At 45.9% G+C, this 23,063-nt stretch overlaps 1 protein-coding gene across 4 annotated transcripts in view; it reads left to right on the top strand.

The window, feature by feature from the left end:
* The window catches only part of LOC129864109 (protein PRRC2B-like), a 46,411-nt gene extending 27,751 nt beyond the window's left edge, over nucleotides 1-18,660 (top strand). For 3 of the 4 annotated variants that reach the window (XM_055936709.1, XM_055936710.1, XM_055936708.1), the window contains exons 12-30: nucleotides 1,453-1,798; nucleotides 2,021-2,166; nucleotides 3,997-4,201; nucleotides 7,229-9,572; nucleotides 9,762-9,925; nucleotides 10,115-10,227; nucleotides 10,701-10,842; nucleotides 11,013-11,368; nucleotides 11,545-11,646; nucleotides 11,841-12,024; nucleotides 12,159-12,256; nucleotides 12,440-12,805; nucleotides 12,941-13,108; nucleotides 13,311-13,349; nucleotides 13,480-13,559; nucleotides 13,870-13,933; nucleotides 14,241-14,372; nucleotides 14,714-14,947; nucleotides 16,074-18,660. In XM_055936709.1, coding sequence (XP_055792684.1) covers nucleotides 1,453-1,798; nucleotides 2,021-2,166; nucleotides 3,997-4,201; nucleotides 7,229-9,572; nucleotides 9,762-9,925; nucleotides 10,115-10,227; nucleotides 10,701-10,842; nucleotides 11,013-11,368; nucleotides 11,545-11,646; nucleotides 11,841-12,024; nucleotides 12,159-12,256; nucleotides 12,440-12,805; nucleotides 12,941-13,108; nucleotides 13,311-13,349; nucleotides 13,480-13,559; nucleotides 13,870-13,933; nucleotides 14,241-14,372; nucleotides 14,714-14,941 — 5,277 coding nt within the window. In that variant the 3' untranslated portion in view covers nucleotides 14,942-14,947; nucleotides 16,074-18,660. The remainder of the gene's footprint in view (nucleotides 1-1,452; nucleotides 1,799-2,020; nucleotides 2,167-3,996; nucleotides 4,202-7,228; nucleotides 9,573-9,761; nucleotides 9,926-10,114; nucleotides 10,228-10,700; nucleotides 10,843-11,012; nucleotides 11,369-11,544; nucleotides 11,647-11,840; nucleotides 12,025-12,158; nucleotides 12,257-12,439; nucleotides 12,806-12,940; nucleotides 13,109-13,310; nucleotides 13,350-13,479; nucleotides 13,560-13,869; nucleotides 13,934-14,240; nucleotides 14,373-14,713; nucleotides 14,948-16,073) is intronic. The other variant, XM_055936711.1, reaches the window with a different exon arrangement.
* The last annotated feature ends 4,403 nt before the right edge of the window (nucleotides 18,661-23,063 follow it).

Below are 23,063 nucleotides of genomic sequence, written 5' to 3'. Positions count from 1 at the left end.
CTACCTTGCCTGGTCCCCCTAGCCTCTTCAATACCACTGATCTCTGACTTTGAGTTGAAAGCAATATGGCAGGAACCCGTTCAGTCATTTCACATATCACTGCTCATAAAATAGAGGAGACCAGGGAAAGGAAGGCAATATAAAGTTGAGGCAATGGACGAGAGAGATTCACTTTTTGTTACGTTACAGCCTTATTTTAAAATTGATGACAAAAAACATTGATTAATCTACACACAATACCCCATAATGACAATTTTTGTAAATGTATTTAAAGTATAAAAACAGATACCATATTTACATAAGTATTCAGACCCTTTGCTATGAGACTCGAAATAGAGATCAGGTGCATACTGTTTCCATTGATCATCCTTGAGATGTTTCTACAACTTGATTGGAATCCACCTCTGGTAAATTAAATTGATTGGACACGATTTGGAAAGGCACACACCTGTCTATGTAAGGTCCCACAGTTGACAGTGCACGTTAGAGCAAAAACCAAGTCATGAGGTCGAAGGAATTGTCCATAGAGCTCCGAGACAGGATTGTGTCGAGGCACAGATCTAGGGAATTGTACCAAAACATTTCTGGTGCATTGAAGGTCCCCAAGAACACAGTGGCCTCCATCATTCTCAAATGGAAGAAGTTTGGAACCACCAAGACTCTTCCTAGAGCTGCCCTCCCGGCCAAACTGCGCAATCGGGGGAGAATGGCCTTAGTCAGAGAGGTGACCAAGAACCCGTTGGTCACTCTGGTAGAGCTCCGGAGTTCCTCTGTGGAGATGAGGTGAACCTTCCAGAAGGACAACCCTCCCTACAGCACTCCACCAATCAGGCCTTTAGGGTAGTGGCCAGAGGGTAGCAACTCCTCAGTAAAAAGGCACAGGACAGCCCGCTTGGAGTTTGCCAAAAGGTACCTAAATACTCTCAGACCATGAGAAACAAGATTCTGGTCTGATGAAGCCAAGATAGAACTCTTTGGCCTGAATGCCAAGCCTCACATCTGGGGGAAACCTGACACCATCCCTACTGAAGCATGTAGGGGATGTTTTCAGCTGCAGGGACTTGGAGACTAGTCTTGATTGAGGGAAATATGAATGGCCCAAAGTACAGAGGGATCCTTGATGAAAACCTGCTCCAGAGTGCCCAAAGTTGCCTCAACAAAGTACTGATTAAAGGGTCTGAATACTTTTGTAAATGCGATTTATAATACAGTTGCAAAAAATTAGAACCTGTTTTTTCTTTGTCAAAATGGGGTATTGTGTGTAGATGAACAATTTAATCAATTTTAGAAGGCTTTAACGTAGCAAAATATTCGAGGTGTCTGAATATTTTCCCAGTGCGCTGTATATACTGTACACCTGTAGCTTAGAGAAGACTATTCATGAGTCCATTGAGCACAGAACCCAAATCATGGAGAGTCCTTCCCATGGTAACACCTCTGTGCCGTCCACAGGCACAGCAGAAGAGCTCCGGGCTGGGCATGGCCCAACAGGGTGAGCCCCTGGAAGACCAGGAGGAGCGCCAGGTCCCAGCCCGGGGCAAGTTTGTTTCCCCTGAGCTCTCAGAGGCTGTGGAGAGAGCACGCCGACGTAGGGAGGAGGAGGAGAGGCGTGCCCGCGAGGAAAGACTGGCCGCATGTGCCGAGAAGCTCAAGAGGCTAGATGAGAAGTTTGGGAAGATGGAGAGGCAGTTGTCGAGGTCTGAGGAGGAAGCAAAGGACGGGGAGAGCAAGGAGGCAGCACTGTCCCCTGGAAGAGAGAGCAAAAACCACCCAGAGAGCTGGCAGTACGGCACCAAAGGTAACACCAATCTGCTATTACTGTTTGTTTAATAAACATTTATCCAGGTTGGCCAATGAGAAAATACTCATTTGCAATTGCAACAATAACCTTCTCAGAGTTATTTATATATATGTGTGTGTGTTCACTTATTGTTGAAATGGAGCATTTTACTGAATGGTTTACAGAGGTAGTTAAGTAAAAGTAGGATTATATCCCGCTCCCTCTCCTCTCCTGTCCCAGACGCTGAGTGTCTCTTGGAGCACTCCCCCAGACAGCAGGACTACAGGGACAAGGCCACCTCGGGCTTCGCCTCCTACCGCAGCGAGGACGATGCCGGGGCCGAATCCAACTCTCCCCTACCGCCCCGCTTCCAAAAGCAGCAGCAGGTGAGCCGCCCGGCCGACGCAACAGCCCGTTCCCTCGAGCCCCTAATCCCCCTCCCTAATTCCTGCCAGGATTAGCGCCCAGCGGCACTAGAAAGGCCCGTCAGAGTTCACATGAGCAGGTGTTTTCCGTAGCGACTGTCCTTCTTGACTGGAAAGGGGAGGGTATTATGAAGGGTGTGCTTGTGTCATTTTCTATTTAGTTCAGTGGTGGATACGTAGCAATAGGATACACAACAAAACAGGAATAAAAGACCCACTCACTGCTTATAGTACAGTTCCAAAAGGTCTTTAACCTTTCTAGCGCAGGCGTTCCGCTAGTGGAACCCCTCGACAACATTCCGCTGAAAAGGCAGTGCGGGAAATTAAAAAATATTTTTTTGTTTTGAAATATGTAACTTTCACACATTAACAAGTTCAATACAGCAAATGAAAGATAAACATCTTGTTAATCTACCCATCGTGTCCGATTTCAAAAAGGTTTTACAGCGAAAGCACAACATATGATTATGTTAGTTCAGAGCCAAGTCAAAAAAACACACAGCCATTTTCCAGCCAAAGATAGGAGTCACAAAAAGCAGAAATATAGATAAAATGAATTACTAACCTTTGATCTTCATCAGATGACACTCATAGGACATCATGTTACACAATACATGTATGTTTTGCTCGATAATGTGAAAATTTATATCCAAAAATCTCAGTTTACATTGGCGCGTTACGTCCAGTAATGTTTTGATTCCAAAACATCCGGTGATCTTACAGATAGCCACAGAAATCTCAGAAATACTCATAATAAACATCGATAAAAGATACAAGTGTTATTCACAGAATTAAAGATAGACTTCTCCTTAATGCAACCGCTGTGTCAGATTTTTTTAAATCTTCACGGAAAAAGCATAATTTGAGTACGGCGCTCAGAGCCCAATCCAGTCAAATCCAGCCAAATATATTTCCGCCGTGTTGGAGTCAACAGAAGTTAGAAATAATATGATAAATATTCACTTTGATGATCTTCATCAAAATGCACTCCCAGGAATCCCAGTTTGACAATAAATGACTGATTTGTTCCATAAAGTCCATCATTTATGTCCAAATAGCCACTAGTTGTTAGCGTGTTCAGCCCAGTAATCCATCTTCATGAGCACTAGGTCCAGACAAACACTCAAAAGGTTCCGTTACAGGTCGTAGAAACATATCAAACGATGTATGGAATCAATCTTTAGGATGTTAACATAAATCAACAATAATGTTCCAACCGGAGAATTCCATCGTCTGTAGCAAAGCACTGGAACGAGAGGTAACTCTGTCGGGAGCGTGCGTCACGAGCCTGAGACACTCTGCCAGACCACTGACTCAAACAGGTCTCATGAGCCCCTCCTTTATAGCAGAAGCCTAAAACAAGTTTCTAAAGACGGTTGACATCTAGTGGAAGCCTTGGGAAGTGAAACTTAACCCCATAGACACTGTGTATTCGGTAGGCCAAGCTTTGAAAAACTACAAACCTCAGATTTCCCACTTCCTGGCTGGATTTTTCTCAGGTTTTTGCCTGCCATATGAGTTCTGTTATACTCAGACATCATTCAAACAGTTTTAGAAACGTCAGAGTTTTTTTTATCCAATACTACTAATAATATGCATATATTAGCATCTCGGACAGAGTAGCAGGCAGTTTACTCTGGGCACACATTTCATGCAAAAGTGAAAATGCTGCCCCCTATCCCAAACAGGTTAACTGCATCTAGTCACTTTTTTATTTATTTATGTGAGGTGAATAATTGTACCAGTGTTTATACTAAATAAGTTTCTGCTCTGTGTCCCTCCCACTCTCAGGAGCAAGTGTATAAGATGCAGCACTGGCAGCAGCAGTCTGGCCACCCCGCCCCCTCCGGCTCCAGCCACCCCCAGAGGGGCTACTACCCCCCACACGTGCTGGGCTTTGACCCCCGCTGGATGATGATGCCCCCCTTCATGGACCCCCGCATGGCCCAGGGCCGCTCCCCTGTGGACTACTACCCTAACGCTGTCCACTCTTCAGGTTAGACCTGAGAAAATAGTCTTGTTGTACTAAAGCAGGGTTTCCCAACCCTCTCCTTAGCCCCCCCTAGACTTTTCACATTTTTGTTTAACTGTCACACCTAATTCAATTAGTCAAATAATCGTCAGACCTTTGACTAATTGAATCAAGTGTGCCAGTTTAGGGTTAAAACAAAAATTTGAAATAGTTTGTTGAGTCCTGAGGAGAGGGTTGGGAAACCCTATACTGAAGGGAATGGTAAGGGGATCCCTTTAAAACACATATGTCAGAGTCAAGGCCCGCGGGCCACATCCGGCCCGCGAGAAGGTTTTTTACGGCCCCTGGGATGATCTTGATTTATTATTAGAACCGGCCCGCAGACCGCAGCAAGCCGGCAGCCCGCAGATCTTTTACACGCACCAATACTACATTTCCCACAATGCAACGGTGACGCACCGAGCAGTAGGCTGCTTCATTTCAATATTTATTGGCACAGCAGTCGTCAGCATCACAGTAAAATTAACTTTCAGATACCCATCAAAAATGGCAAAACGGAAGGTGGACACTGAGAACCGGGGGTTTCAAACAAGGTGGGAGTCGGAGTATATGTTCACGGAGGTAGCTGGAAAACCTGTGTGTCTTCTGTGTGGAGAAAGTGTGGCGGTACTGAAAGAGTATAATCTGAGACGACATTATGAAACGAAACACGCGGACAAAAACAAGAATATGGACATGGAACAAAGGCTACAAAAGGCAGAGGAATTAAAACGAGGCCTCAAATCTCGACAGGCTCTGTTCAAAAAAGCCAAATCACAAGGCCAGGCTGCTGTCAAGGCCAGTTTTATTTTGGCAGAAGAGATCGCTAAATCAGCCCGGCCATTTACAGAGGGGGATTTCATCAAAAACTGCATGATTAAAGTTTGTGACGAAGTTTGCCCAGAAAAAAGGCAACTCTTTTTAAATGTGAGTCTGAGCAGAAACACCATTGCCGAGAGAGTAGACCAGTTGTCCATCAATCTAAAAGAGCAGCTTGTGAAAAAGGGAAAAGATTTCATTGCATATTCCTTGGCTGTGGATGAGAGCACCGACATTTCTGACATTGCCCAGTTGTCAATTTTCATCCGCGGAGTGGACTCCAGCCTAAGCGTGACAGAGGAGTTTTTGGCTTTACGTCCTATGCATGGCACAACTACGGGGCATGATTTGTATGAAGAGGTGTCAAGATGTGTAAATGAGATGGAGCTGCCTTGGGAAAAACTCGTGGGTTTGACAACCGACGGAGCACCTGCGATGTGTGGACACAGGAGCGGACTGGTGGCGAAGATACGGGAAAAGATGCAAGAGGAAAACGCGACAGGTGAGCTGACAGCTTATCATTGTATCATACACCAGGAAGCGTTGTGCGGTAAAGCCTTGAAAATGGAGCATGTAATGAGCATCATCACGCGCACAGTTAACTTTATCAGAGCCAAAGGTTTGAATCACCGCCAGTTCAAGGCATTTCTGACGGAGTTAGAAACGGAGCATGGTGATTTGCCTTATCACACAGAGGTGCGATGGCTAAGCCAGGGAAAGGTGCTTCAAAGATGTTTCGAGCTTCGTGAGGAGATTTGTCTGTTCTTGGACAGCAAAGGGAAAGACACAACACAACTCCGAGACGAAATGTTTCTGTGTGAAATGGCTTTTCTGTGTGACATTACGAGTCATCTGAATGCAATGAACTTGCAGCTGCAGGGTCGGGATCATGTCATCTCTGATATGTACAGTACAGTGAAGGCATTTAAAACCAAACTGACTCTGTGGGAGACGCAGATGCGGAAAGAAAATTTGAGCCACTTTCCCAGCTGCCAGACCATGAAAGAGAAGCTCTCTACCAGTGCGTTCCCGAGCGCACAGTTGGCTGATAAAATAGGTATGCTTGCCGCTGACTTTCGACGCCGATTTGCTGACTTTGAAGCACAAAAAAGCAGGTTGGAACTGCTCGGTAACCCATTTGCTGTTGACGTGGAAAGCTCACCACCAAACCTCCAAATGGAGTTGATTGACCTCCAATGCAATGATGCACTGAGGGCAAAATATGCGGCAGTGGGTGCTGCGGAGTTCGCCCGTTTCCTCCCCGACACAATGCCCCAGCTGCGCATCCAGGCTGCTCAAACGTTGTCTATGTTTGGCAGCACATACCTGTGTGAACAACTGTTTTCTTTGATGAACCTGAACAAAACATCACACAGAAGTCGACTTACTGCTGAACACCTCCACTCAATTCTGAGGATTTCCTCAGCTCAGAGCCTTACCCCGAACATTGATGAACTTGTGGAAAAGATGGGACACCACCAAGTATCACCCTCAACCTCAAACAAGTGAACATTACTGTGCAATCACATATTTAGAGTTTTTACTCAGTTCAAGTTTAAAAGTTAAAGTTTAATATTTGTTTTCACTGCATGTTACTTCTCCTTAAACAAAGTGTTGTTTTTGATTAATAGATTTTTGCACTTTATTTTATTGTATTTCAATCCAATTATATTTTAAAAATATTTCAGTTGAGTGGATGATAGAAAATTGCTATTATTGTTTTTTTCTTTGAAGTAAATTTAGCCCACTTTTGCTAAAATAGAAAATATAGGCTACTGATGGTGCCTTGAATACCGGTTTCTTTCATTTAATGTTCATGTTATGGGGATTTTTATATAAAGGAAATTTGTCTTTTGTGTCTGTTGAAAATTAAAGATTACTGACAGAGCCATAAGAAAATATTGCTTTATTTATCTGATCATATTGGAATATATTTGTTAGGTTTTCAGTAGGTTCAATTAGGTTCACTAGACTATATGCGTCATTTAAAAAATTTTCAATGAACATTCGAACAGTCCGGCCCTCGGCTTGTAGCTAAATTTTTTATTTGGCCCTCCGTCCATTTGACTCTGACACCCCTGCTTTAAAAGGATCTATCTTTTTAGTGTGACAGCATTATCGAACTTTATAGACTGATATAGATTCCTAAACAATCCTGTATCTCTTACTGTAAAAAACACTGTTTTTGTGTAGGAATGATGAAACCGCTGATGCAGCCAGACCACCTGAACAGCCCAGGGTCCACCTCTGACGAGGGCTGCCACCCCAGCATGCATCACGAGAGGAGGGCCCCCTCCACCGAGCCCTACCCCGTTTGGAACCAAGATGGCTACCCCCCTCGCAGTTTCACCCCACCCTACCAGAGACAGCACGAGAGCTCAGACAGGAGCCAGCCAGACGACCGGATTGACAGGACCTGCTCCCAGCAGGACTTGTATGAAGAGAGGGGAAACGAGTGCCTAGACAACCCCTCTCACGACCTCTCCCATCCGGCCTACCACCAGAGCAGAGGCACCGACAGGGACCACCAGTCGCACAACCAAGGCCTGCTCTCCACAGCCCTGAGCCGGCCCCAGCAGCAGAACACAGACGGCGACTACCCCAAACAGGAGCCCAAAGACGGGCACCTGAAGGACAGCACTGACCACCACGACGATGTCTTCGACACCGCCAAGGAAAAGGGCTTTGACTCAGACTTCTGGAGGCGAGATGGAGGCCAGAAGAAGGAAGGTGGTGTTGGTGTTCAGAACCAGTGGTTTGATCCTGGCTCCACCACCTCCGCCAGCAGTGTAAGCCAGGCATCTGAGACCAGTGGTAGGACCCTGACCCGCAGGACCGGCCCCATTAAGAAGCCTGTGCTCAAGGCCCTCAAAGTGGAAGACAAGGAGAACGAGAAGCCCAAAGTGGAGCCCGGGGAGAAGGTAGTCCCTTACCGCCTGGAGAAAGAAGTGCTCACCAATGTATATGACCTGAAGAAAGACAACCAGCCCCTAGTAAGTAACAGACGCTCCGCCTCACCTGCTATCGAGAAGCAGCCAGAAGGGAAGCAACACCAACCACCAGCCCCTGCTAAAGTAGAGCAGCCATCCAGTCCCCACAGTGAGGATTTACCCAAGGAGAGCAGCTGGGACAGTGGGAAGAGCCAGTCCTCTAGAGACGACCAGGAGAGCAGGGAGCCTGCCGCACCACGACGCAACAACTGGATCTTCGTCGATGAGGAGCAGGCCTTTGCCGGAGCCAGGGGAACGGGTAGAGGTCGAAGCCGTGGCGGCTTCAGGGAGTTCAGCTCCAGAGGAGACCGGGGAGGCCGAGGCGGAGAGAACCCCAGAGGAAGCTACAACAACAATAACAGCAGGGACGCCGTTGGAGCCCAGAGACCAGGCAGAGGCAGAGGACTGCCCAGGGACTTTGTCAAGGTGGAAGACCTGCAGAGGGGGAAGCCAAGGAGGCGCAACGTCAGCGAGACTCTGAGCGAGACCTCAGAGTACGAGGAGCTGCCCAAGCGGCGGCGCCAGAAGGGCTCTGAAAACGGAGAGGGTGTCAGCTACCCAGAGCAGGGAGAGACCAGGAAGGCTGACCGAGACTCGTGGAGGTCGAACAAGGTGTACACTGAAGACCAGGCGGCTAGCGACGCCCGAGACGACAAAGCCAAGGCCAGCAGCAGGGGGTTCGGCGGCCGCTCTCTGCCTCCCAGACTCGACACTGGCAGGGGCTACAACACCGGCCGGGGGTTCAACAACAGCTCCAGAGACACCTCCACCTGGAGGGGCCGGGGGACACAGTTCGGCAGCGGCGGTGGGCCAATGCAGGAGAACGGCTATGGCCCGGGCACCGAAACCTTCTCCAGAAGACCACCACCTGCAGAGCGCGAGCCCCTCAAATACACCCCCAAGTTTACCGGCTCTACCGGTTCCTTCATGGAGAATGGCACAGAGGACCGTGGCTTGGAGGGAGAGTACTACATAGACAACGACAACCCTGGACAACAGCAGTTAAGAAGACGGCGGCCGCCACGCCAGGACAAGCCCCCGCGCTTCCGCCGACTACGTCAAGAGAGGGAGCCTGGCAGCGGCCAGTGGACCAGTGACGAGTATATCAACGGATCGGACGGATTCGCCAACCCCTGGCCAGGCCGCTCCAAGGAGGGAAGTAGAGAAGACGGCTGGCCCAGTGGCCACTACTCCGGAGGGGGAGGAAGGTCCAGTGGTCAGCATGGCCAGGCTGAGGACTGGGAGACTGGCTCGGAGAACAGCGACTTCAACGACTGGAGGGAGAAGCGAGGTGGAGGGCAGCAAGCCCACGGTGGAGATGTGCACTCAGACTCTGGCCACGGGGAGCTTGGCTCTGTGGAGAAGAGGGAGCTGGCCAAGAGAAGCTTCTCCAGCCAGCGCCCCCTGATGGACCGGCAGAACAGGAAGGGAGAGCCGGCTCTACTGGAAGGGAACAAGATGACACGTTCCTCAGAGAACCCCAACGCACTGCCCTCCTGCAACAGGAACGACGGCTGGCAGAACGGAGGGGCCTCCAACCATAGGAGGTGAGTACTGTGCTAACTTTGGCTTACGCTAACTCGGTGTGAGAATGTTCAACAACACTGGATATTTTATTTTTTTCAAAACATCCTCATGGCATCATGATACTGTAGCTTTTAAAAGCAACACCCTTTAACCCTCACAACCCTTTAATGGGAACACCTGACTCATGGAATGTCTCTCCCTTTCTGCAGGAACAAAGAGGATTCAGGCCTAGTCTACTGTGTCGAGCAGTCTGAGGAGGGCCACCAGTCCAACGAACACTCAGGGAAGAAGCTGGACAAGGAGCTGAAGACTCGGTCTGTAAAGGGAGACCTGGCCGAGCCATTGTCTCAGTACGACCTCACCAGCTACCACAGTGAGTGCCAGGCACCAACCTCATAGTAAAGCATGGCTCAAATGTAACCAGGGTTCTCAAACTTGTGACCCATGGACCAGATGCGGCCCACAGACTGATTTAATGTGCTCCATGGTTGTCTTTTTGTAAATTATATTTTCATATTTCCTATCACAGTGTGTTGTAATGGCATAATTGTATGTCTTCCAGTTGAGGGGGATGCTGGGGGTTCCAGTCCAGATGGGTTCCAGGACCTGTCCAAGAAACAGCAGCGTCATCTTCCACAGGAAGACGACAGGAGGAGGAAGGAACATGGAGCTCCGGTAAATTGACAGAACATTTAAAATAATCCCGAAACATTTAAATACCTCTGAAATAATGGGCACGTCTGAAATAATGGGCACACGGGCTTTGGGTGTCTCGAGAATAGAACCTGTATTGAGTAAAATCTAAATTTCAAATGGATTATTGCAAGCAGCAATACTTTAACTAAATGCTTTTTCAGAAATATCTCAATTGTATAGTTGTACATGCCTTATTTTTATTTTACTTTTATTTAACTAGACAAGTCAGTTACTTTCAGTCACTTATTTTCAATGACCGCCTAGGAGCAGTGGGTTAACTGCCTTGTTCAGGGGCAGAACGAAAGATTTTTACCTTGTCAGCTCTGGGATTTGATCTTGCAACTTTTCGGTTACTAGTCCCACGCTCTAACCACTAGGCTACCTGCTGCCACTTGAGCAGCTATGTTGTACTTCATCTATGAAAAAATGTCTTCCTCTACCTCACACTACAGGTGCCGGTGAAGAACAGACCGATCACCTCCAAGATGCCCCCACGGTTTGCCAAGAAGCAGGGTGGCATGACCATGGATCAGCCAGAGGAGGGCCTCTCTGCCAACAACCTGGGCACTGAGATCTGGGAGACCAACAGCTCCGGTAGGAGTAACACCCCAGTGCTCACAACTCATCTTCCACCCCATCTGATAAGAGTAACTCACTCTGTTGCCCATACTCTGCTTTTCTTTCCACATGAACATTGTCTTGTCAACTGTGTTAAAGAGAATCTTTGACTCCAGTGGTTCTTACATTATTTTCATACCCTTTAGCTCTGTCAGTCCAGTCATCTGGAGGAGACTCGTGGACCAAGCAGGTGTCTTATACAGGCAGCGAGCCCAACTCTGAGGACTCTGACGCGGGGCCTGAGCAGAGCAAGGAGCAGCACAAGCCCGGCCCCATCGGCAACGAGCGCTCGCTCAAGCACCGCAAGGGCTCGGAGGGTCTGGAGGGCGGGCCCATTACGCCCGTCAACGGCGTGAACCTCCACGTGGACACAGTGCTGCCTGTGCCGCCCATAGAGTTTGGCGTTAGCGCCAAGGACTCTGACTTCAGCCTACCGCCCAGGTCCACCCCAGTGCCTGTGTCCAACCCCGTCACCAAGCTACAGGTCACCCTTGCCAGCAACGTGAGTACAAATACACTGAGTACTACCAGATGTCACCTCATGATTATAGGGTGGTGTATTGAAAGGAATCCTTGAAATTGCTTCACCATGAAGTGGCTTTATTAAATAAATATAAATTAGATGTAAAATGGACAAAAGATGTCATTGACTAGTTGTTAACTTCTGTCTGTGTGTAGCCGGCCTTGACCCAGGCCATCCCCATGCTGCGTAGAGACCACCTGCAGCCTGGCATCAACCTCAACCCCATCTCTTTCCCCAGCGCTGACCTCACACTCAAGGTACACCACCCCCACCACACTACCTCTCACTTTCCACAAATCAGACCTCTCTAAACATTAGTCTTGTTAGAGATTTAATTCTCAATAACCTACCTGGCTAAATGTCAGATCAGATAAACATTAGTTTACTCCAAAATGTTTTTTTTTGTGTACTTTCACTAAACAGTTGCCTCCCTTCGTCCCCTCTTCCTCAGATGGAGTCAGCCCGTAAGGCGTGGGAGAACTCCCAGTCTCTCCCTGAGCAGGGCTCTCCTGGTGGGGTTGCCGCTGGTGCCCAGCCCCCCTGCACTGTAGGCTCCTCCAGTGGGGTCAGCTACAGCTCCTTTGGAGGGGTGCCCATGCCCGTGGCCTCTGTGGCGCCTTCCATGTCCATGCAGGGTAAAGGGACACTCAGACACATTAACAGACATTATTGGTATATTTGGCCAAGGACTATGCATTGTATGAAATCTACGTTTGTGTGTTGTTATTACAACTTTTGAAATAACATAATTGTATTTCCCTTTCTGTAGGTAACCATATACCCCCGCTGTATCTGGACGGCCATGTTTTTCCCAGCCAGCCTCGTCTGGTGCCCCCAACCATGACCCAGCAGCAGAGCTACCAACAGGTACTTCACTCAATGTTAGCTTTAGTATAGGGTCTTACAGGATTTTATTCCATTTTTCTTTTTAATAAAAAACACATTTATTGGGGGGGGGGTTTCTTTTTGGCAATAATCAACAAAACTACACTGTGCAGCGGAACACCAACTGTAATATTATAATTCACTCCTTCCCATGTGTGCACGCAGGCAGCTGCCCAGCAGATCCCCATCTCCCTGCACACCTCTCTGCAGGCCCAGGCCCAGCTTGGTCTCCGGGGGGGCCTGCCCGTCTCGCAGTCCCAGGAGATGTTCAACTCCATTCCCTCCTTCAGGTCCCAGGTATACATGCACCCCAATCTGTCCCAGCCCAGCCCCATGGTGCTGTCAGGTGGTGGCCCCCTCAAGGGGCCCTACTCGGCCTTCCCGGGCATGCAGCCGTCGGATATGGTCAAGCCCCAGTCTGGCTCCCACTACCAGCCAATGAATGGCAGCCAGGCCATGGTCTACGACGGCCAGATGAACCAGGGCCCTGGCATGGGCTCCTCCCAGCTCATGGACTCCCAGCTCATCCAGGTAAGAGGAGCCACTCTGTGGCACACTTGTATTAGTTTGAAGGAAAACAGTTAGTTTGGCTTTTAATGGAAACATACTCTCATAATTCAATGTTTCAAAGTCCAATGCATTGATCATCCCTCTCTCTCTCTCAAGGTGACCATGCCCTTGCCAGGCTCTCAGCTGCGTTATGGCTCTGCCCAGCAGCACCTCATCCTGCCCCAGTCCATCCAGCTCCAACAGGGCCAGAACCTCTCCGTGGGAGCTGCCCGCAGAATGCTCCCCCCTGGCTCCCAGCCCCCAGTCATGACCGGCAGCAGAGAGGTGAGAGCCAGAGACCCACCAAGTGTCCCTTCCAACAATGATACAGCCCAACTACCTTGATTGGTCAATGTTAGCTTTAGGTTGGATTTGGAAACATTTCATGTGTAAACAGAAAAAATGCACATTGAATTAAGTGAAACCCATCCCTTTGAAATAGAGGGGAAAGTTCACCTAAATCACAATTACTTTAATGTTTTTGCAGAATTTCCCAATCTCTACTGGTCCGTATACTACTTACAAGGTAAGGAAAAACGTATGAGTGAATTTGTCATTTGGGTGAACTATGACATTTCATAGATGGCATTGAGATGTTCTTACATGTACATTTAATGGGGATGTTTGTTTGTGTGGTTTGTTTGTTTATCCTCTAGACCTCCCAGATGGAAATGAAAGGTTTCCAGTTCTCTGACAAGCCCAATCACTCCCAGGGCATGCCTGGAGGATACAACAGGTGAGCTGGAACAGCTAAATGTCACCCTGAAGCTGTTAGACCGCAGCACGGCTACTCTTAGTTTGTATCCTTATAAACACGTGTTCATGTTATTGTAACATGGCAAAGGATTCTACATGGTTCGCTGTCAGTAACATTTTTAGACTTAGAAACTGACAGCATATCCGCCTATGCTTTTTGTTTTCTTCTAGTTAGTTCAACAGTTAATTTAAGAAACATTTAGTGATCATTTAATGGCATTCAAGTGATTTTTAAATAGATGTTATTGAAAGCTAATGGTAAATCTATCTCTGTCCCTCTCTCCCCTCAGACCAGGGTCTGCCAGCCCCAGTGGGAAGCCGTCTGGCCCCGTGCCTGGACATTACACCCAGCAGGTATGACCCAACACATAGTCATACACACATTAGGTACATACACACACCTTGGTCGTACTAGTTATTGCTCACACTCCACAATCAATCGAGGTCCTCCAGAGCACTTCACACACTTTCATATGAACAAACACAATTTTACAGGCACTGCACACTGCTCTGACACTAGCAGGCATGACACACACACACACACACACACACACACACACACACACACACACACACACACAAACGGTCATGACTCAAACAATCCCAGCTGCCTATACACACACACTCATATAGCCTCCCCCTCCCATTTCATTGGAAACAGAAGACGACCTCCATGCAGGCTGTTCAGCAACGAGGCTGGGCCTGCAGTGGCCCTGGCCTGACCTGTAGTTGCTGCTACAGAGACCCGGCCACCGGCTGGTTTGAGGCCCCGCTGTGCCCCCTCCACGGCAAGGTTATAGAAACCTCACACTCAATCATTCTGCTTGTTCAAATCACTGATGTTGTTGCACCATTTTAAATGACTGATCAGTGTTGTCATGCAGCTACTTTGAACTGCTCTCACACAATGGTAAAACGGCCACTCAAGACCTTGGTGTACTTTTGAGTCATGGCATAAAGCAATATTATTAAATATTATTTTGGTATTCTTTCCGTGTAAAATATTTGCGGCCTTGCACAAGTCTCCACTATCTCCAAGGTTTGCCTAAAGAAAGATAACCATGCAGATATACTGAGCCATGTTGCCATGCTAACAGTGTGTGTATTTCCCTGCCTGCCGCCTCTGCCCTGTAGGTCCCTCCTCCTCAGGGCAGCATGGTTATGCACATGCGTCCCCCCACCACCGGCCCCTTCCCCACCCCCATCCAGAGACCTGTCATGCAGGTCAACAAGACCGTCATCATCCGCTCCCCCCCTTATCCCAACCCCGGGCGCGAGCCCCTCCACTCCACCCCCCCCTTGGCCCCCGAGCCCTCTGTCAAGGGGCCGGAGGATGGCATGAAGTTGAGCCACCCACTGTAAATACAGGTAATTTGATTTGAATCCATTTATTTTTTTAGTTTTTCTCCAATGTATGTAATAAGAGCCATATGTGGAGAGTTTGGTCCTTGTCGTTTGTCAGATTGTAGGTTTCTGTGGATTATCACCTAAACATAATTTGATTGGTTAAAAGGATGTCATGTGACTTCAATCGCCACTGGCAGCATCTCAACTCTCCTCCATGTTCGTTGCCAAGTGACTAGTAGTTTTCCAAGTTGGCCTGAACTCTCTTTATAGATGGCTTTGAATGAACTCCTCTGGATTTAACTATTGTAGTTATTAATGATCATATTATATTGAGTCATAACCAGTAATGTGGTGCCTGAAGTATGATTTCTCATCACAAAATGAATTTGTCATTGAGCTTACCTAGGGAACTGCTTTTGACTGAATGATGCTCATAGACATAGAACGCCTAATCGTGTAGGCACATGCTTGCTGGAACATAATAGCATTTACTGGTATATGCGTTGTTTGGTTATCTGGATTTATAGTCGTCAGAAGACATCAAAATATATGTTTCAGTGCGTAATACTTGTTGCTAACAATACATTGGACTGATGCTTGATAATAGCAATTTTTTTGCTATTAGACCTTTTTAAAACAATGTTTTAACTGTATGTTTTAACTGCAAACTTATGGGCGATTCACGATATCTTTTTTTTTCTTCTCTAAGCTTTGTTGTACAACTAAAGGTCAATACACTTCATTTCAAATAGTCTAATGATTTCAGGGCTTGTAAAAGTCTACCTAGGCTAAATATAAACAGTCCACAACCATAAGACCCACTAATAATTACATTATTTTATAAAAATAGTTTAACCTGCCCTTTTGCAATAATCACATCTGGCTGTCATGTCAGTCTATGAAAATGCCATTTTTGTTAGAAATTTTAACAGAACCGTGCACATCCACTAATAATGACCAACTTCTTGTAGCAGGTGATTTGCATTATAGAAAATCAACACAATCTCTCAACCCACGTGTGCGTGAGAAGTCAGCTAATCTTTATATTAAAAGTCTAGCGAACTTGGATTTATTTGCTAGGTATCAAGGTAGAACAGTTGAACTGTTATGAACACAGCCTTCTGTCTGTTTCCACCTGTTTGAACAGCATGCTAGCCTGTCCATAGGCGCCAGCTGGTGAGTGAGGGGAAGGCACTGTTGGGGGGCCTGATGACCAGCAACCTCCAGGAGCCCCTTCCCGGCTGGCAGGGCAAACCAGCACCATGCACCAGAACCATCAAAGTGGAAGAGGGCAAGGCATAGCAACGGACCTTAAACCTCCTTTTAACCTTCACAAAGCCTGCTTCTGGAAGACGCAAACCCCTGCCTCCTCCCTCGGCCCACCTCTCAGCCTTCTCTCACGAAACCCCAGGTCGGGCGCCAGACTGAAGGGCAGACATACTGTATCAACTCCCAGAACCTGACACCAACTTTCAGAACCGGACATTATTATTATTGTTAAACACCACATATAGAGATATATAAATATATATAAATATATACATAGACAATAGTTTGGGACACTCTTCTAAGCAGACTCTTCAAGGTCCTCTTTATTTATTAATGTTAATGTCCATTTTGAGAGAAGAATAATGGTAACAAAAAAGAGAATAGAAATTCACGTTTTCTGTGTTGCTCGCCATCAGAGTCCGAAAAAGGAAACGACCAGCTCCTGCAGATAGTTCACTGTCGTAATTCACCCCTTTTTTGCCAAACTGTACTTAACTTTTTGGTCTGTAGTCTTGTAGATGAGGCAGACACTTGACATGTCACCACAAGAAAGAAAATCTATAAGTGTTTAAAAAATGAATTGCAGAGCGGCACCTTTTTGTCCCCCCCAACTCTTTGTCATTTTTCGCTGATAACTGTGGAGTTTTAATAAAATTTTAGTCGTCATCGCCTATTTGCTCTATTCAAGGACTCCTTTTATTCAATAAAAATCCTTCAACCCCAGATTTGAGGACATTGTGTGTAGACGTGGAAAGGCATGACCTGGGGTGTCACCCTCCCAGGGTACTTCACACAGCTCGTGAACTGTGACGAAACTGCTTAGATTGTTAGAAAATGTTTCCGTTATTTTTAAAAGGCAGTTTTTTTGCTTTTATGTTGCTCTCTCGCCTTTATGTATTTCCTATTTTAGAGAACTCATGTTGCCTCATTTGAAGCTTCCCTGGCTTTGATGCAGTGTATACGGCAGGGTAGCCTAGTGGTTAGAGCGTTGGGCTAGTAACCGAAAGGTTGCAAGTTCAAATCCCCGAGCTGACAAGGTACAAATCTGTCGTTCTGCCCCTGAACAAGGCAGTTAACCCACTGTTCCTAGGCCGTCATTGAAAATAAGAGTTTGTTCTTAACTGACTTGCCTAGTTAAATAAAAAAAAATAAAAAAAGGTTAAATGTAAGTCGCTCTGGATAAGAGCGTCTGCTAAATGACTTAAATGTAAATGTAAATGTACATGTGATGTGCTGAACATGGGTTAACCGCAGGGCCTGATCCAGGATTACGTCACAACATTTCAAAAGGCTCTGAAGTCAGTGGACATGTGACGCTGCAGTGTGTGTGGTTTTAATCAACCAAGCTGGCAAAAAATGTGGAGTTATCCTTTAGTATTGGGGAGTGAGGGTGGGCTTCATTGACTTACTGTACGATCCCAATAGCTGATTCAAATTCTTTCTATCGCTATCCTTTTAGTTGTAATGAGTTAATCTGAATCACATCTGATACATGTCAAGTTATTTTATATCCCTCTCCTGGAGTGTTTTTGCTTTTTCTCCTAGAGCTATTATAAATACGACTTGATGGAGGTTAGTGAAGAAATTAGTAGGCATACCTCCCTAATGAACGTTCAGCACCATGTAAGGTCTCCGGTTAATAAACGCAGCCTAACTAGAACTCTCAATCAGGGTCCAAATATCTATTTCTATGTTACGATTTGATGATAACGGAGGGTGATTAGATGCTAGATTAATTAATGTACTATCTTCGTGTAACATTTTTTTGTGAACGTTGCAGTTGCTTTGGGGTCTCGGAAGGAATATTAAAGCATTTATTTTTTGTTAGAAAAATGTGATCTGTTTGCTTTTTTTTTTTTGTCACATTTTGAAAGTCATATTTACTATTCCAATGTCATAACGGTTTAGAGATGTTACTGCTTATTATAATGCTCCATGACACTACAAAATGTTCACTCATCTTTGTCACTGATGTCTGTACATTATGCATACCTGTTCATTATATTCTGAGTTGTGGTCAGTCGGGGAGGGTGGGAGTCAAACATGTTTGATTTATATATTGTATCACTAATAAAATGATAAATGTTTAAAAGGTCACTTATGTTCTCACAGGGTGGACTACTTTAACTTTTGGATTGGCTTATTGGACGTTATGGCTTTCCTGCTTTTTGAAGTGACAGGACCCTGTCAGTTTTTGGATAGAAAAGGTGGACACTGAAACCTCTTATACACACCTGAGAAACTGCATTTGGTTTCCGCGCTCGACTTCTAATACTGTACCTACACCAAGATATCGCCATGACGCTTATTTTTATTTTTTTACTTTTAAGAGTCATATTTGTTTTGTCAGAGGACCCGTACACTCTGGAACTGATCCAACAGTCTATCCTTCCTGATATGTGATCATATTCGCCCTTTCCTTGTTAAGAGCTTGATTGAAATAAAGCCGTTGTGCTTTTTCAAAACCGTTGTCCTTTTTGAATGTGTTTTGTGTTCAAGGCTGTCAGTTGGATAAAGGTATTAGAATATTTTTTTACTAATAAAATGTATTGAACCTGTGCGGCTGCAACAAATACAAACGGGTTATCATACCATACTTGGTACAAGGCCTATCGTATCAAATAACCGACGTGGTGGTTTTCACCTGCGGAAAAATAAGCCAAGTGAATGTCATGACGTCATAAGTGTCGAATTCCACGAATTTTTCTCAGACAAAGGGGGCTTTCTACACTGAAGATAATTGTTCAGCACTTGCACTCTAAACAGGACATATCAGGACATCTTGACGGAATAAATCAAGTAGAAGGTAAACATTTGAACTCAAACTTTGTGTACGTCAACTTGTAGAGATAAATTAGGTGGTCTAGAATGTTGTCAACTGATGTCTTGTATGATAAGTTACGTTTGAAAACTTTTGTCGTGCAACGCTCTTCTCAAAGTAAGCTACCTCAGTCACTTTACGTTGCATGTACAAAGTGTACTGATGGGGACTGCATTATAAATGGGGTAAATGTATTTACATTTTATGGGGAATAAAGTTGAACGTGTCTATGTTCTAAAACACTCGCGAATTTCGAACACTTGAACGTGGCAGTCGGCCCTTTATCGTCCAGGGAGAATGTACCCCAAAAGGCCGGCAGATGGCGATATTGAGTCATTTAATTTTACAGTCCAAAGAGCATGCATGCATGCTGCCGGCTATACACATTTTTCCCCGTGGACGAGTTTGTACATAAAACATTCAAAGGCGTCGATTTCCTCCTTAACTAGATGTAACGGCGAGGCGGGGAAAATATACATACTTTCTTTATGAAACACCATTTTCCACCACCACGCTAGAGTGGCTAATTCCTAATGTTAAGGCCCAGCGTTCAACCAGGGCAAAGATATGGATATAATGATTAGATACTTACTTGTATTGTCTCCATCCTAACAATGGATTTGAAATGGTGGGCTGTCCAGCTCCCGTTCTGTCTTTGGATTGGTAGATACGTCTCATTATTTGAATACTTAAAAAAATATTCGATGATGGGTGTTGCGTTAATCGCCTGTATTCAATGGAGAGTTAGATGCTATGCTAGCCTAATACATATACATAGACTGTCTCGAATTTCAACGGGGACAACTGCGATATAGTGTTTTTTCTCAGTCACGTGCATCACACATATCCAGTGGCGTGCCGTGGGCCTGGGGCCTGGGCCTTCAGTTTGGTATTACACAGTCCCACCCGAATTAATCCACCTCATTATGATGCCATGGCTCTAGACACTATACATTTAGACAGAAACGCAGTTTAACCAGGCGTTGGGTCACCTTGAAATGGACAAATTGACATTTTTGGGTAAACAGTGTTTACCCAAAAACATGACACAATCAATGAGTCTTTTCAATATTTCCCTTCACCTTTTCATTGTGCAGCTCCGTTGCCCTGCGCGCGTGTTCTTTGAGCTGTAGATCCACTCCGGTGTCCCCAAAAGTTTTCAAAAGCACCATTGCTTGTTAGTGCCCAGCCGTACTTTGGTGTCTCGTTGCTGCCTTGGTTAGACAACTCAAGTTTTCAAAGCCAGTGTGGCTCCAAACACCAAATCGATTACTTGCAAATAATAGGCATTCCCAGCAGTACAGTTTGCAGTGCTTCTCGGAGCCAAGGAGCCATTGACAGCGCTCGTAGTTGAAACTTTGAAAGTGGCGAGCGAACGAAGCCCTTTCCCGCCTGTGACAGGCTTTGTGGCGTCGGGCGACCTCTCCTTACAATGTCTAACTTTTCTTGAAAAGTTCGTCTTGAGAATGGCGTTATAATTATATCCTTGACCAAATCGATATCTTCTCCTCCTTCCGCCATTGTGGGTTGAAAAAACAGCTTAGTAGTACGCAAATTAATTTGTTTATCAAATTCAGTTTCCTAGATCTCCATAGGACCTGCCTCTCAATATTGGTAATCCAATCAAAAGACGTGCATGCACTACGCCTGCTAGCTGGCTCCTGTGTAACACTGGAGCCAACCAGCAGGCGTACAATAGCCAACTCTAAAGCTGATTGGTTGACACTAAATTTTCATTTCTATTCACTATAAGCGACAAGCGCCCGCACTGTTGATTCTGAAGGCCTGAGGGCAGATTTTAGACCCCTGGCAACACATGATGGCTGAATATGATTGGATAAAAGATCTAACATAAAGACCAGCCCTCCAGATCTCAACCTGGGGCTGGAAGCAGTGCAACCAAGAGGAAAGCTATGAAATGAAGAGTATAACTCTTACTCTGGGGAATAATTTAATACATATTTGTGGGAAAATATATTTTAAAAATAAATATATTCTGATGATGTTTAGGCCAGCAGAGAAGGCCTTGCAGGCCCTGACGGCCCACCACTGCACATATCACTCATAAAAACCTACGCCTTACAAAACGTGTATTAAATAAGCATCACAAATCAAAATAGCAGTTATTGTTCATCTTGACTCAGTTCGACACTGTCTCATTGCCCCCATACAAAAACCTCGTCCATTGATTTATAGGCTGACCACACCGTTTGTGTCTCAAAAAAGATCCTTTGTGCAAGGAGGAGCACTGCCAGAGCCCTGCAAAATGACCTCCAGCAGGCCACAAATGTGCATGTGTCTGCTCAAACGGTCAGAAACAGACTCCATAAGGGTGGTATGAGGGCCCGACGTCCACAGGTGAGGGTTGTGCTTACAGCCCAACACCGTACAGGACGTTTGGCATTTGCCAGAGAACACCAAGATTGGCAAATTCGCCACTGGCGCCCTGTGCTCTTCACAGATGAAAGCAGGTTCACACTGAGCACATGTGACAGACGTGACAGAGTCTGGAGACGCCGTGGAGAACGTTCTGCTGCCTGCAACATCCTCCAGCATGACCGGTTTGGCGGTGGGTCAGTCATGGTGTGGGGTGGCATTTCTTTGTGGGGCCGCACAGCCCTCCATGTGCTCGCCAGAGGTAGCCTGACTGCCATTAGGTACCGAGATGAGATCCTCACACCCCTTGTGAGACCATATGCTGACACATGCACATTTGTGGCCTGCTGGAGGTCATTTTGCAGGGCTCTGGCAGTGCTCCTCCTTGCACAAAGGCGGAGGTAGCGGTCCTGCTGCTGGGTTGTTGCCCTCCTACGGCCTCCTCCACGTCTCCTGATGTACTGGCCTGTCTCCTGGTAGCGCCTCCATGCTCTGGACACTACGCTGACAGACACAGCAAACCTTCTTGCCACAGCTCGCATTGATGTGCCATCCTGGATGAGCTGCACTACCTGAGCCACTTGTGTGGGTTGTACACTCCGTCTCATGCTACCACTAGATTGAAAGCACCGCCAGCATTCAAAAGTGACCAAAACATCAGCCAGGAAGCATAGGAACTGAGAAGTGGTCTGTGGTCACCACCTGCAGAACCACTCCTTTATTGGGAGTGTCTTGCTAATTGCTTATAATTTCCACCTTTTGTCTATTCCATTTGCACAACAGCATGTGAAATTTATTGTCAATCAGTGTTGCTTCCTAAGTGGACAGTTTGATTTCACAGAAGTGTGATTGACTTGGAGTTACATTGTGTTGTTTAAGTGTTCCCTTTATTTTTTTGAGCAGTGTATATATATATATATATATTTTTTTAAATCCATTTTGAATTCAGGCTGTAACACAACAAAATGTGGAATAAGTCAAGGGGTATGAATCTTTCTGAAGGCACTGTACGTGTATGCACGGTTTATAAATGAGGCCCCAGACCACTTGGCAGAGGCAGTAGTACATTTGTAGGGTCCAGGGAGTCAACACTCATTATGATGGAATTTGATACGTGTCTTCATTATATTTTGTTGTGCTTTGTCTCAGGATGTCAGGTAGAGCAGTCAGGCCAGACGAGGGTCTGATGATGATGCAGGAGCTTGAAGACCGTCTGAAGGAGCAGATTGATAAACTAGAGCACGTCCGCCTCTCTGCTACTGAGCTCAAAGACAACCTTTCTGGGGTTTGTTTGCACTATTTATTTTCTCACTCAACTACTATAGCCTATAGGCCTATTTCCCCCTTTTCTGATCTGAATACTGATCCACTACATACAGTGCATTCAGGAAGTATTCAGACCCCTTGAATTTTTCCACATTTTGTTACGTTACAGCCTTAATCTAAAATGGATTAAATAATTTTTTTACTCATCAATCTACACAAAATACCCTATAATGACAAAGCTAAAACAGGTTTTTAGAAATTTCTGTAAATGGATTAAAAATAAAAAACATACCTTATTTACGTAAGTATTCAAACCCTTTGCTATGAGACTCGAAATTGAGCTCAAGTGCATCCTGTTTCCATTGATCATCCTTGAGATGTTTCTACAACTTGATTGGAGTCCAC

Source organism: Salvelinus fontinalis, chromosome 10 (assembly GCF_029448725.1).
Source record: "Salvelinus fontinalis isolate EN_2023a chromosome 10, ASM2944872v1, whole genome shotgun sequence".
Classification (NCBI taxonomy): domain Eukaryota; kingdom Metazoa; phylum Chordata; class Actinopteri; order Salmoniformes; family Salmonidae; genus Salvelinus; species Salvelinus fontinalis.
The sequence above is the reverse complement of the archived record's forward strand: the minus strand, read 5'-3'. Positions and strand labels throughout refer to the sequence as shown.